The sequence below is a fragment of the Pygocentrus nattereri genome, chromosome 12 (genome assembly GCF_015220715.1).
Source record: "Pygocentrus nattereri isolate fPygNat1 chromosome 12, fPygNat1.pri, whole genome shotgun sequence".
Classification (NCBI taxonomy): Eukaryota; Metazoa; Chordata; class Actinopteri; order Characiformes; family Serrasalmidae; genus Pygocentrus; species Pygocentrus nattereri.
The window spans coordinates 34,268,568-34,283,545 of NC_051222.1; the positions used below are offsets into that span (position 1 = coordinate 34,268,568).

The 14,978-nt window shown below is 39.7% G+C and overlaps 2 protein-coding genes across 2 annotated transcripts; both read left to right on the plus strand.

The window, feature by feature from the left end:
• Positions 1 to 398: 398 nt before the first annotated feature.
• On the plus strand, positions 399 to 9,805 carry LOC108411854 (GTPase IMAP family member 4-like). Its single transcript, XM_017683621.1, has 4 exons — positions 399 to 416; positions 3,961 to 4,048; positions 7,795 to 7,849; positions 8,564 to 9,805. The coding sequence occupies exons 3-4, from the start codon at positions 7,801 to 7,803 to the stop codon at positions 9,412 to 9,414; spliced, it is 900 nt and encodes a 299-aa protein (XP_017539110.1). The 5' UTR covers positions 399 to 416; positions 3,961 to 4,048; positions 7,795 to 7,800; the 3' UTR covers positions 9,415 to 9,805.
• Positions 8,620 to 13,693, plus strand: LOC108411857 (GTPase IMAP family member 7-like). Its single transcript, XM_017683626.2, has 3 exons — positions 8,620 to 8,635; positions 11,222 to 11,264; positions 12,508 to 13,693. The coding sequence occupies exons 2-3, from the start codon at positions 11,249 to 11,251 to the stop codon at positions 13,269 to 13,271; spliced, it is 780 nt and encodes a 259-aa protein (XP_017539115.1). The 5' UTR covers positions 8,620 to 8,635; positions 11,222 to 11,248; the 3' UTR covers positions 13,272 to 13,693.
• Positions 13,694 to 14,978: the final 1,285 nt, after the last annotated feature.

A 14,978-nucleotide genomic window follows, 5' to 3' on the forward strand; every position in this document is an offset into this window, starting at 1 on the left:
ATAATATTTTTCCTCAAATTGTGCAGTTAGACTGTTCTTGTAACTATTAGTTACAGGCTAATTATCATTGCCATATTAAAGGACCAAGAACTGATTCCAGCTGGCAGTAACATTATTGTTAAAGCAGCATTTTGAGGTATTAAGGTAACTTAAGCAATCACTGGGATTAACTGATGCTTGTTTAACTGCTGTGTAAATCATGAAAACTTGAATGAACAAATTCTATTCATGCGTAAGAGTAAAGATTGTTCATTAGGGTATAATAAACCATCTTATGTGATATAAAAAGTATTAATGGCCTTTTTTTATATAATAGAGCCTGATGACACTAAGGGGCGTGTCTACCACAAACACTTCATCATCAGCAGAACAGAAAGTGAGCCGTCAGTAGGAGCTTCGGCAGCAGCTGCATTCAGGTAGGCTTTCGTTTCGCATTAGGAGTAGGTGACTGACACATGTAGGCAACAGCAACAGTCCACGGTCAGTAAAACTGACTGCTGTCCTCTGACCTCTAAGTTTTCCTGTAAGATGCTCATATTGAGGGAATTTTAAGGTTAAATTCAAATCACAGTTTCTACTTTCATCCCTGAAGTTTTGAGAAATAGGTGTTGTGTAGTCCTCGCTTAACCACATGCATCTTTATTCAGTGTCTACAGAAAAAGAAACTAAATTAGCTTTCCAGTGGATTTTAAAGCAGACGTTGGATGAGCGTCTTCTCTCGGAAACGTCTTTAGTCCAGGTTGGGGGAGAGAAATTTGAATGACATTCTGTGGACCGGTTTGGCAGCTAACAGTTCAAATTACACGTAACAGTCACTCTTGGCTTTAAACAGACACAGAAAGCCAGAGAGAACGAGCACTACACAGCTGAGCTTATGGGGGCGATGGAGAGGGGGCAGTTGGGGAGCAGTTATTTGTTTATCCTCTGTTTGATTTGCCTACTTTGCTCAGCTCTGCTCTACTGACTGAACTGTGCTGTGCGTTTTTTAATTTAGACACACCCAAAAAAGTGCAAACTCTAAAAATGTATGTCATTATTCTTCAAGGCATCACTGAAAAGTTCTGTCCTAATAAAAGCTGCACATTTAAACAAAAGTCTATTAATTGCATGAATTTGAGTGGTCAAACACTATGGAGTAGTGTTTTTTGTACTGTCACTTTTCTATTAGCCAGCTTCGTTGTGTTTCGTATTCAGAGTCAGGCATTGGCATTTCCAACAGAGTGGTCTGGGTTTCTATAGCTTCCTTGCAGTAAATTCAGTAAATTCACTCAAATATTTCTTGACCTGGCTGATTGTGTGAGAAGTACCCTTTACCAAAAGCAGCTCATTTATCTTTCTTTTTGTTTTGATTTCCCATTCTTCTGTAGGTTTTCGCACACCACTAAAAAACCTTTTGTAGTTTACGTTCTCACACGTTTTTCTGGTTCTTCTTCATCTAAACTATTTGGCGTGTCGGCGCGCTCTGATATGGGAGCAGCGGCCGCAGCCTGGCTACCTATCAGGGTTACAAACTTCCAATTCATGCAGGCTTAGGTCTTGGCAGATCCTCAACTTTTCCAATAGATGTGAATCCGTTTCATGAGCCACAGCGGTTCTTACAGTATGGAGGCTACCCTGTAAGCCTCGGCCTGGACTGAAGGTGTTCTCAACTTGAAGCAAAAGGTGAAGTTCCAGCCGAAAATATCCCTTTGAGGTTGTTCCCCGTTTATTGCAAAAAATGAAGTTTAATACAAAGGTTAGTTCACCTCGGTGCGGTTCACTGCATTAAAATGTGCTGTCTTGGCTGGTTCCACACGGCTAAGAACCGTGTGTTCCCCAGTCCAAGCTGTCCTCCTCACTAATCACAGGCACCTGCATTTATACCTCTGACCTACGTGACCTAAGCTAAAGTGAAGTGCTTCCCCAAGTGACTAAGTCTAAAACTACACTAAAACTGAAAGGACCGGCCGTTTTTGGTCCGTTCATGAAGAGGAACCAGAGAGTGGATCACCTGTCCTGTGGAAAGTCTCAGTTGCAGCGGGAGCGCTCGGTGCAGGAAGACAGATCCACTCTCGTAATCAATCAAAGAGTTTATTAAGTCTTCTGCACAAAGAAAGAAGGGCACTCCTTCTTTTATACAAACACGTCCTGCCCTGTTGCGTACAAGCAAACAGGGTGGACCCAAATAAGTTGTCTAACAGTCATGAAATGCTAAGCTGACACTCACGGACCACCGGAACTGCCCAAAGGAGGGGGGCTTCTGCTCTGTGTACGATAATCTTACCTACGAAAGAGAACAAATGGTTCTGGACAGAATGTTGTCCCGATAAGAGGAGCAAGTTGTTTGTGCAAACTGCCAAGGACAGTAGCTATGCTTGCTGCAAAGTCTGCTTAGAGCAGAGTTGGAGCAGAGTTAACCCTTTCAAAAACCTACCTATAAGTGCAAATAAAATGGCTCAAACAAACACTATAAGCCTGTGTGCCACTACACAAAAGAATGTATTTATTATAGCTTAGGTTATAAATCCTCAATGTTTTGTCTTGGAGGGCCGAAGGTCAATGTTTGTGGGAGTTTGAGGGCCAAAATGATAAACAATAAACAAATGAAGAAAGAAGATTTAAATCAGATTTTATTTTTATTTATTTATTAATATTAAACTCTGACATGTTGCTAAAAGTACCAATTTTGGCAGCACTGATCTAGTTAAATTAAGAAATAGAAATGAGGAGAATTAATTAAGTGCTGTTTATTCTTGTTGTCATTGGCCTCTAAAGTGCCCACGTTTGCTGTTAAGTAGATTACAAGACATATAAGTTAGTCGTGTGCCTCAGCTACAGAGACTAAAATGTTTTCCATACAGGTACTGGTCTTGCAACGCTTTGTAGGTAGCCTCAGGTATCTGGAATGATTCTTTTAATATTTTTAAATACCCATCTGAGATTGAAAGGACAGACTCTGGAAAGTCTCCGCTGGGATTTTATATAATGGAAAAAATCTAATCTCTTAAATGTAATTTTGTCAAATATTAATTTAAAACATGACAAATGTTAAAACCAATGGAAAAAATGGAACTTCGCTGTTACCAAAAATCTCAAAATAACCATGAAATTCTCCCCAGGTGAGATGCAGTCCCTAAAATTGGTGTTTTGCCATCTTATATAAGGTTTTTTCAAAAGCTGGTCATACTGCTCTGGTGCAAACCAAGAAAAGACAATAAAACAAGATTTTTAACCAGTTGCATGTAGACTCCTGAAAAGCATATATAAAAAATTTTCAGCCTTGTCCCTTACATACAGAGATTTCTGCAGATTCTCTAAATCGTTTAATGTTATTATGTACTGTATATGAGGAAAAGTAAAAGTTATTTGCTATTTTATCTTGAGAAACGTTATTCTTGAATTGTTGCACTATTTTCCCACACAGTCTTTCACAGAGTGGTGAATCCCTTCTCATCTTCATTGCTAAAAGACTCAGCCTCTCTGAGAAGCTTTTTATACCGAACCATGTCTACTAACCTTTTCCCATTTAACCACCAGTTTCTTTTGTTGCCCCTGTCCCAACTTTTTTGAAAATAAAAAAAAGGTTATTAAAGGTTATTTAAAAAAGACCCCCAATTTTAAAGCTTACTACAATAAACTCATATTCTAGACAATACTACATAACATTGGCTTGTCTAACATCAATAATCATTTTAAGCAATGAATGCTTTCATTTAAGCTAGTATCCTGAAATACAGAGACTTTGCACAAAAATGTATGTTGTCATAGTAGAAAAGTGGTGTTTAAAAAAGTTAATATATATAATTTAATTTAGTAACTTAGTTTTAATAGTAAATAATAATAATAATAATAATAATAATAATAATAAGAAGAAGAAGAAGAAGAAGAAGATATATTTTTATTTTTTTTCCTTTTATTATTATTTTTATTATTAATAGTAGTAGAATTATGGTGGCTATATGCTTTTTTTATATACTACAGACTGACGACACTGAGAGAGTATCTTTCACAAACACTCATCATCAGAAAACTTGAAAGAAAACGTCAGAAGGATCATTTCAGCATTCAGGTAGGCTCTCATTTTGTGATTAACAGATCATTTTCTGACATAATAGTATAGGTCACATAGTGTTATTTTGTCCTAGTAGCTTAGTTTCAACTATCATCATGTCAGTATTAGAGTGATTCATTAGCGGCATTTCAAGAAGAAAAATCTCAATCTACATTTCAGGTGAACTACATACTAGACCCTCTCCTTGGATCACCACCTTATCGTGGTGGAGGGGTTTGCGTGCTTGAATGATCTTAGGAGCTATGTTGTCTGGAGCAAAAGCTCCTGGTAGGGTCTCCCATGGCAAACTGGTCCTAGGTGACAGGTCAGACAAAGTGTGATCCATAATAACCCCTATGAAGACAGAAAAACAGGACTTGTGTACCCTGCCCGGAACAGGGTTACCGGGGCCCCACCCTGGAGCCAGGCCTGGGGGAGGGGCTCGCCAGCGAGCGTCTGGTGGCCGGGCATTTACTCATGGTGCCCGGCCGGGCCCAGCCCGAAGGAGTTACATGAGTCCCCCCTCCCATCGACCCACCACCAATGGGAGGGGCAGTAGTAGGGGTTCGGTGCGTTGTGGATGGGGCAGTGTCCGAAGGCGTGGGCCTTGGCGTTCTGATCCTCGGTTGCTGAAACTGGCTTTTGGAACTTGGAACGTTACCTCACTGGCGGGGAAGGAGCCTGAGTTGGTGCGCGAGGTTGAGAGATACCGGCTAGATATAGTCGGGCTCACCTCAACACACAGCTTGGGCTCTGGGTCCAATCTCCTTGAGAGGGGCTGGACTTTATTCTTTTCTGGAGTTGCCCATGGTGAGAGGCGGCGGGCAGGTGTGGGCTTTCTCATAGCCCCTCGACTCGGTGCCTGTATGTTGGGGTTTTCTCCGGTGGACGAGAGGGTAGCTTCCCTACGCCTTCGGGTTGGGGAACGGGTCCTGACTGTTGTCTGTGCTTATGCACCGAACAGCAGTTCAGAGTACCCAGCCTTCTTAGAGTCCTTGGGAAGGGTGCTTGAAAGCGCTCCTCCTGGAGACTCTATTGTCCTACTGGGGGACTTCAACGCTCACGTGGGCAATGACAGTGAGACCTGGAGGGGTGTGATTGGGAGGAATGGCCTCTCTGATCTGAACCCGAGTGGTGTTCAGTTTTTGGACTTCTGTGCAAACCACAGTTTGTCCATCACAAACACCATGTTTGAACACAAGGATGTCCATAAGTGCACATGGCACCAGGACACCCTAGGCCGCAGTTCAATGATTGACTTTGTAGTCGTGTCATCGGACTTGCGGCCATGTGTTTTGGACACTCGGGTAAAGAGAGGAGCTGAGCTGTCAACTGATCACCACCTGGTGGTGAGTTGGATCAGGTGGTGGGGGAAGATGCCGGTCAGACCAGGCAAGCCCAAACGCATAGTGAGGGTTTGCTGGGAACGTCTAGCAGAAGAACCTGTCAGATTGATCTTCAACTCACACCTCCGTCAGAACTTTGACCAGATATCGGGGGAGGTGGGGGACATTGACTCAGAATGGGCCATGTTCCGTTCCTCCATTGCTGAAGCGGCTGACTGTAGCTGTGGCCGTAAGGTAGTTGGTGCCTGTCGGGGCGGTAATCCTCGAACCCGGTGGTGGACACCCCAGGTGAGAGATGCCGTCAAGCTGAAGAAGCAGTCCTACCGGGCATGGTTGGCCAAGCGATCTGCGGCTTCAGTTGTTGCCAAGGCAAAAACCCGTGTATGGGAGGAGTTTGGTGAGGCCTTGGAAACTGACTTTAAGTCGGCTCCGAAAAGATTCTGGCAAACCGTCAGGCGACTCAGAAGGGGAAAGCAGTGTGCCACTAGCACTGTATATAGTGGAGATGGTGTGCTGCTGACTTCGACTGAAGACGTCATTGGGCGGTGGAAGGAATACTTTGAGGACCTTCTCAATCCCACCGACACGTTCTCCAGTGAGGAGGCTGAGTCTGGGGACATGGGAATAGGCTTGTCCATTACTGAGGCTGAAGTCGCTAAGGTAGTTAAGAAGCTCCTTGGTGGCAAGGCTCCAGGGGTGGATGAGATCCGCCCTGAGTTCCTCAAGGCTCTGGATGTTGTGGGGCTGTCTTGGCTGACACGTCTTTTCAACATTGCGTGGACATCGGGGGCGGAGCCACTGGCTTGGCAGACTGGGGTGGTGGTGCCTCTTTTTAAAAAAGGGGACCGGAGGGTGTGTTCCAACTACAGGGGAATCACACTCCTCAGCCTCCCTGGCAAGGTCTATGCAGGGGTACTGGAGAAGAGAGTCCGGCTTATAGTCGAACCTCGGATCCAGGAGGAACAGTGCGGGTTCCGCCCTGGTCGTGGAACACTGGACCAACTCTTCACCCTCTCCAGGATTCTGGAGGGTTCATGGGAATTTGCCCAACCAGTCCACATGTGCTTTGTGGATCTGGAGAAGGCATTCGACTGTGTTCCCCGGGGTATTCTGTGGGAGGTGCTTCGGGAGTACGGGGTACATGGCTCTTTGCTACGAGCCATTCAGGCCCTGTACAAACAAAGCTGGAGTTTGGTTCGCATAGCCGGCAGTAAGTCAGACTCGTTCCCAGTGAGAGTTGGACTCCGTCAGGGCTGCCCTTTGTCACCGATTCTATTCATAATTTTTATGGATAGAATTTCTAGGCGCAGTCAAGGGATGGAGGGTGTCCGGTTTGGTGACCTCAGGGTCACATCACTGCTGTTTGCAGATGATGTGGTCCTATTGGGGACATCAGGCCGCGAACTTCAGCTTTCGCTGGATCGGTTTGCAGCCGAGTGTGAAGCGGCTGGGATGAGAATCAGTACCTCTAAATCCGAGACCATGGTTCTCAGGCGGAAAAGGGTGGAGAGCCCTCTCTGGGTCGGGGATAGGCTCTTGCCTCAAGTGGAGGAGTTCAAGTATCTCGGGGTCTTGTTCACGAGTGATGGTACAAGGGAGCGGGAGATTGACAGGCGGATTGGTGCTGGGTCAGCAGTGATGCTGGCTCTTTACCGGTCTGTTGTGGTAAAGATAGAGCTGAGCCATAAGGCAAGGCTCTCGATTTACCGGTCGATCTACGTTCCCACCCTCACCTATGGTCATGAGCTTTGGGTAATGACCGAAAGAATAAGATCGCGAATACAAGCGGCCGAAATGAGTTTCCTCCGCAGGGTGTCTGGACTCTCCCTTAGAGATAGGGTGAGAAGTTCAGTCATCCGGGAAGGACTCGGAGTAGAGCCGCTGCTTCTTCACGTCGAGAGGAGCCAGCTGAGGTGGTTCGGGCATCTGGTTAGGATGCCTCCTGGACGCCTCCCTCGGGAGGTGTCACAGGCGAGTCCACCTGGGAGGAGACCCCGGGGAAGACCCAGGACACGCTGGCGCGACTATATCGCCCAGCTGGCCTGGGAGCGCCTCGGAATCCCCCTTGGAGAGCTGGTGGAAGTGGCTGGGGAAAGGGAGGTCTGGGCTTCATTGCTTAGGATGCTGCCCCCGCGACCCGAACCCCGGACAAGCGGAAGATAATGGATGGATGGATGGATACATACTAGACATTTCCAAAGTCTCCTTTTGGAAACATGTAGAAAAGCTCTATGGTTACATTACCAGGCCTCTGGTAAAAGGTCCCATTACCAGTTTTAGCTCAGGAGAATGGAGCTTAATGTTTAGATTTACCACTTACCTCAGACCACTTTAACAGGTTTCTTTATTGAACTTCATTCAGAAAAGCAGTGATACTCCTAACTGTAGCTATATTTTTATTTATTTTCATATTTTTAGAGCGTCATGGAAGGAGCGAGAAGGCGAAAAAACAGCGTTGGAACCCCTCCCAATGGTAAGTTTGAACTCATTTAAGAAATATCACTTGCGAACAAAATGTTCCTTGTTTGCAAAAATATACAACATATAATATAATGATAGTTCTACTTTAATTTTTCATATTAACATGGACATTAACATTTAATTTTTGTACATGCCCCATTTTATTTTTTCCACGTTTTTTTCCCTAAATTTAGCAAACAACTAGCAATTGTGTTTTAAAATGTTCACTGCAACGTTAACTAACTTTATCTAAAATGAACAATAACATGGCATTTGCTCAAGCTATTCACCTTTTGCTGACGGATTAATCAGAAAAACTAGCAACATCCCTGCCAAAGAAGGCCAAAGAGTAACTTGCATCCCTCCCCACTCCCCAACATACACACTCATGAAAGAAAGAAAGAAAGAAAGAAAGAAAGAAAGAAAGAAAGAAAGAAATTGGCTTTGTATTGCATATCAAAACAGATATGCCACAAATTAGGAAAATGTGCAAACCTTTTTTGTCCCAAAAATAAAAAAGACAAATAATTGGGCATACCTGCTCAAATTTTTATATACATACAATGTTTTCAGAATATGAAAGATGCATAAGAATTCCACTATATTGTTTTTGCACATAAACACAAGTGTACAGTTTAACAAAATAAATTCACACTATTCTCAAACATGTGCTACAATTTGCAGTATAATATTATGATTTTGTTTTCAACAAATACTCTTTCTGCAGATTCTAACGTGAGGATTGTGCTGCTGGGTAAAACTGGATCAGGAAAGAGTTCAACAGGAAACACCATCCTTGGTACAAACAAACTGAACGTGGATTTCTGCCCTCACTCTGTAACTCATGAAAGTGAGAGAGTATGCGAATACTGTGAGGGAAGAAATGTATGTGTGATTGACACTCCAGGCCTTTTTGATACACACAAGTCAGAGAATGTAGTGAAAGCTCAGTTGGAAAAGGCCTTGGACCTTGCTTCTCCTGGTCCTCATGTGTTCTTGCTGGTAATCAGGCTGGGTCTATTCACAGAAGAAGAGAAAAAAGCTGTGGAGTGGTTTGAGGAGAACTTTGGAAAGCAGGTCAGAAAATACACAATTGTGCTGTTCACTCATGGAAATGAGTTAAGAAAGAGTAAGAGGGAACTACATGAATTTCTGAATAAATCATCAGACCTTTTAAAGCTAGTTGACCGAATGGCAGGTTACCATGTTTTTGAAAATAATAAAGAAGAAAATGACAATGATGATCAGGTCAGCACGCTGCTGAACATGATTGATACAATAAAGACTAATAAAATAAATCAGATGTATACCAGAGACATGTATGAGAGTGCTCAGAGAGAGCTACTAAAAAACAAATCTAAGAAATTTGCTGGAATAGGTGGTGGTGCGGCAGGAGCTGCAGGAGGAGGTTTAGCAGCAGCAGCAGCACTGACCAGTGTAACTGGATTGGCTAAAGTAGGAATATTGGCAGCTGGAGCAGCAACAGGTGGAATTGCAGTAGCTGGACTAGCAGTCCTGGGAGTGGCAGCAGTATTTTTCTTCACAGAAAAAAAAATGATGGGGGACAAAAATGAATAAAAAAGACTGTAAATAAACTTCCTATGTGTGCCCACAGAAATAATGAGGATATCCAGAGCATATAGTGTAAGCATCTGACTGTGTTCATTTAAATTTATAAACGTTTTAAAGAGTCTTGAGAGGATGAACAGTGAGATGCTTACACTATATGCTCTGGATAACCTGGAAAATAGTCTATGACAATAACTATAATATGGATATGATACGGATTAAACACTGTTTGGTCACTGTTTTCAACAAGCCAATCTTGATTATGATGATTTTCATAAAATGTATGTGGTTACTCGTTGCACCAGTGTGCAAATTCATCATATATATTGTTCTGCAGGATTTGGTCATTTATCTTGTAATTGTAAATATATATATATAATTCCTTGTTTGTGTAGCATTATCAAGCTAATTAAAATATGTAGAATAATGTAAAATGAAATTCTAAACAAAACAAATGTTTTGTTGTTATTGTTTTTACAATTGCAGTATCTGCCACTGTTCTATCTGATTATTCTTTAATCTCTGTACACTTCTTTATACCATTTTACATTGTGTCTCTATTATCTATCCACTGCTCTAGATGGATTGTAATAATAAAGTTTATATGAATGCATATGCATCAATGTTTTTATATTTTTATTTATATGCATCAACAGTTTTAACTCATGTACAACCCCAATTCCAGTGAAGTTGGGACGTTGTGTAAAACATAAATAAAAACAGAATACAATGATTTCCAAATCCTTTTCCACCTACATTCAACTGAATACACTACAAAGACGAGATATTTAATGTTCAAACAGATGAACTTTATTGTTTTTTGCAAATATTCACTCATTTTGAATTTGATGCCTGCAACATGTTCCAAAGAACATGTTGAATCTTGTAGTGTATTCAGTTGAATATCGGTTGAAAATGATTTGCAGATCATTGTATTCTGTTTTTATTTATGTTTTACACAACGTCCCAACTTCACTGGAATTGGGGTTGTAATTAATAAGTGTATATTTATAGCTGGAAAAGCACATTTTCACTTTTGTAATTACACATTTAACAGGGTGACCTACTGTTTTTTTTTGTTTGTTTACAGAAAAGTGTGTATTTACCAGCATTAAATACTACTTGACTGTATCTGCAGTGACATGGTTTTCTTACTAAAATTCTGGCTTTAAAAGAATGCATTTTTGCCTTACTCAGATTGACTGTCCTGTGTTGGGACTCATTCAAAAAGCTGTCTATGCTGGAACACTGTTACACATCATGTTGATTCATAATGTTTATAAATTCACTTATAAATCGTTCTATTGCCTGTGTGATGCTGTTTGGCACGCACTTGTATGCTTATTGCTTAAGTAGTAATAGTTTCATGCATAGGACTTTATAAAACAGGAGTATATAACTTATAATCTTATATATATATATATATATATATATATATATATATATATATATATATATATATAGGGATATCCTTATATCCCTTTTTTTATCTACTACTATAACTTCAGTCACATTCAGCAGGATCGCTACTGCTATCAAAATAAGAGTTGTATATAATTTTACTGTTAAATTTTTCTGTTTTACAACCTTGTAAACAAAAAAATATTTACTATAATCTCAGAGTGCAGCCATACTAAATTTTCTGTTTCTGCAAATGGTTTCAGGTGTCCTTTAATGTTCTTTAAGCGAAATAACAAATGTTTAAAAGACAGGTTTTTCTTTCTGCTCTTGTACAATTTCTTACATGTTATATTTTGAAATATGGTGTTCTTCAGATGATTTGTTGATTCATAGCAACCATGTGTTTGATTTACAGGTTTGACTGGATACATATCTGAGCCAAATGGCCTTGAGTAAAAGTGAGTAAGACAGCCCTTCATTTATGCTGCTTTCTAATAATGCTGTATAAGTGACTAAATCATTAGCAAGTGGTTACATTTTGTTACATATGTTGTTCAATAACTGCACAGTTATTAGAGATAATATAAAGTGGGATCATTTCTTCTACTCTGAACTTTAATCTCATAAATGGCTAGGGTCTGTATATGGGCCCACACATAAATCCCTCTATCTCAACTACAAATAACTAATTTAAAAGCGGTTGCCAATTACATTTTTTAGAAGTGAATAATTAGCCTGTAGTTTAAAAGTTTAAAGCTGCCCTGGCTGCTCTTCTGAGTCCTATATATCAGACAATACTGATTCAAGTTTCCCATGAGATAAAGACAGTAGTTGCTCAAATAAGTAATCAATTACAAATGACTAATTATGAACACTATCTCAAATGATAATGCGGTTACTTATTATCCAACTTAGATTATGTATGGAATTAATAGCTTTGGCTTTAAATTTGGTTCAGGCATGTTCTAAGCATTACACAATTTACATAAATCGCCACACAATTATGGTATAAATTTATTCATGTTTTTTGTTTGTTTGTTTGTTTGTTTTTTTAAAGCTGTAATAAATGTTTTTAATGATTTCACCTGGCTGATTAACTATCATATGACAGAAAATAAAACATGTTATGAAACAATAAAACACCGACTGCACCTTGATTCAGAATGTTTATTAGATGTTATCCCAATTTTCTCAAAATGTACTCAAAAACAAAACATTTATATATGTTGTTTGTGTACATCTCTTGTGTACACTGTGAACAGCATCAATGTATTATTTTCTGCTTTGGCCTGGACTAAAGACTAATCAAACTGCACATCTAAAAACACCCTTAAAATTCAATGGCATCTTTATCAACAGGAAGATAGAAGGACAAACCAATAGTTCTTTCAGTACTTAATTTAGAAAGAAACAGCCAATAATCATTTAAAAGGCTTGCCTCCAGCTCTGCCTATAGGTACAACACCTGCTGAGATACTAACTCATATCATCTTTGAGCAAGAACTCTGATATCATGGATATTTCATACACTCTTCCTGTAAACAGTAAAAAAATTAAAATGGCCTTTGAAAAAAAAGAAAATAAAAGAAAGAAAATGTGCTCCAGGCCCAAGCAGCATTTTACAAAAGATACAGTTACAAACTATGTGGCCAGGAGTAAAATTCTTACTAGATGACTAACAGAACAAATGGATCTTTACAGATCTGCGGCTGGTGCTGTTGGGTAAGACTGGATCAGGAAAGAGTACAACAGGAAACACGATCCTGGGCAGAGAGGCGTTTGAGGTGGACTTCTCACCAGTTTCAGTGACCAAGCAATGTGAGAAACATGAGATCACAAGAGAAGGTACAAAGATCTCTGTGGTCGACACACCAGGGATTTTTAATACATCACTGTCTGGCAAAGATCTGAGAGCTGAAATAGGAAAGAGTGTCCTTCTGTCTTCTCCTGGTCCCCATGTCTTCCTGCTGGTGTTCAGACTCGGCGTGAGATTCACAGAAGAGGAGAGGAACACTGTGAAGTGGATTCAGGAGAACTTTGGAGAAGAAGCACTGAAGAAATTCACAATGGTCATATTCACTAATGCGCCAAAGCGACAATCAGTGGACATTCCCAGTCTTTACTCTGAGCTTCAGAAAGACGATATAAACCTGCCTGATAAATATATTCTCAAAAAAGATGACCAATCCCAAGTTCCTACGCTTTTAGAGCAAATAGAAAACATTGTGGAGAGTAACGGTGGGCAGCATTATACTGAGGGTATGTACAAGGAAGTTCAGGAAAAGAATGAGAAAAGAGGAAGGAAGCGTAGGATAAAGATCATAATACAAACCTTCATTTTTTTGGGGGTGTTTTGTGTTTCATATAAGGTGTTCTATGAATATGTTCTCCCAGCTACACTACGCAGTTTCACTGTTTGGCAATTTCAGCCCAACAAAACACAGACCCACCCTCAACATCACTGAATGTGTACTCGGATCACGACCAGCAGAAAGTGCTAAACCAGGTTCTAATATTGATCTTTGGAGAAAAATAGCCCTGCAACTGTAGTGAAGTTAATAAGTGTACATACTGAATACTGAAAGACATTTTTTTTTTCTGATTGGTATTTTGAATGGAAATGAAATGGAGTTTTGCACAGTACTGTATAATTATCAAAGCACTGTCCATTTACTGATAATATCATTGTATTCACATTAGTAAAAGAAAATGAAAGAAAGAGAAAATGTGATATGATAGTCGCTCAGTAAGGAAGCTCACATCAAAGACTCATGACAGTACAGTTTACTGTTAATGACGATAATTACACACAACTTCTTACCGAACTAGTAAAAGAAGCACTGCATTGTCATCGCTAGACTTTCTTTCTTTCTTTCTTTCTTTCTTTCTTTCTCTACATATTACAGCTTGGTTTAAACGTGTTTAAACATATTTACATTTTTTAAATATTTTATGCATTTTAAAATATTTTAGTTAAAACAAATTCTCATAATCAATTTTGGTGGAATTTTGAGACAATTGATGACAGTTGATGATAGTCATTACACCCTTAAACCCGATTGGCTGTGCTCGTTTTTAGTATCTTTTACTGCATTCTGTTCATACTTGCAGCTTTTTCTCTCATCATCCTTCACTCCTGTATTTTTTCTTTCTTTCCTCTTCATTTCTCTTTTACATATTTAAAATTGGGACATAGATTGTATGAGTTGGCCTTAGCACAGCAATACATGTCAGATAGTCAAAATATTTAAATCGTTCAGCACATTGAATGATTCAGCTTAATGGAGCAAATCAATGCAGTGCTTGAGTTAGAATTTACTCTCATGTTTGCATTGAGTTCAAATCTAAATCTCTTCACTTATGTTAAAAAATGATGAGTATCAGGATTAAATTGACCTGATTAAATTTAGCATTACTCATTTAATCATGTATTTAATCACATACATTTAATATGGCTTATAGAATATGGCTTATAGTACTCATAAATCACAATCTATCTGTTTGGTGACTAAAATAGCAAGACCAGCATCAGTGAACATTCAGCTCTCTATGCATGCATTTATTCAGTTGATTGAATGTTTTATTAGATTTTCTTTATTTTTTAATCGGGTGATCATTTAAACAGTGATTTATTTTTCACTAGCATTACAAAAACTGTTTTGTTTTTCTTTTTTAAATAAACCTCTCATAAGCAACTTTGGTCTCTTTTTTTTCCCACCAGATGGCCTAACACTTTCTTTAGAATGGATCCTGCAAATCATTTTACACAGTCATGCGTGGGCAGTTGTAAAGTGTTTTTTCAGTATTGCACATTGAAAATAAATGTTATGGTCAAAAAGGATCTTCAGCTCAGTATGAAGGAAACAATGGTCATGATCATGAGAAAGACCACTAAGTTAACATTGATGATCCATCTATAGAATGGCTGATAGATTTTATCATATGGATCATTTATTGACAACAAAGAACCCAGCAGTCAGATTATACAACACACATTGGCACTCAGCAAAACAAAGATGAAGGAGCTCAAAAACATCTTTAAATGCAATTATTTGTCTCCACAAAGAAAGATCCAAATTTTTCACCTTGAGGTCTTCTCTGTTGTTATTCATGAATGTCAAAGGAAGACCATTTAAAAAAGCCAGACAGTAGAAATATGGATGCCTTTAAAT

Excerpts from the sequence above, each read along its gene's own strand:
- LOC108411854 (XM_017683621.1), top strand. The coding sequence starts at position 7,801 with ATGGAAGGAGCGAGAAGGCGAAAAAACAGCGTTGGAACCCCTCCCAAT. Across the intron at positions 7,850-8,563 it reads CGTTGGAACCCCTCCCAATG|ATTCTAACGTGAGGATTGTG; the intron begins GTAAGTTTGAAC and ends CTCTTTCTGCAG.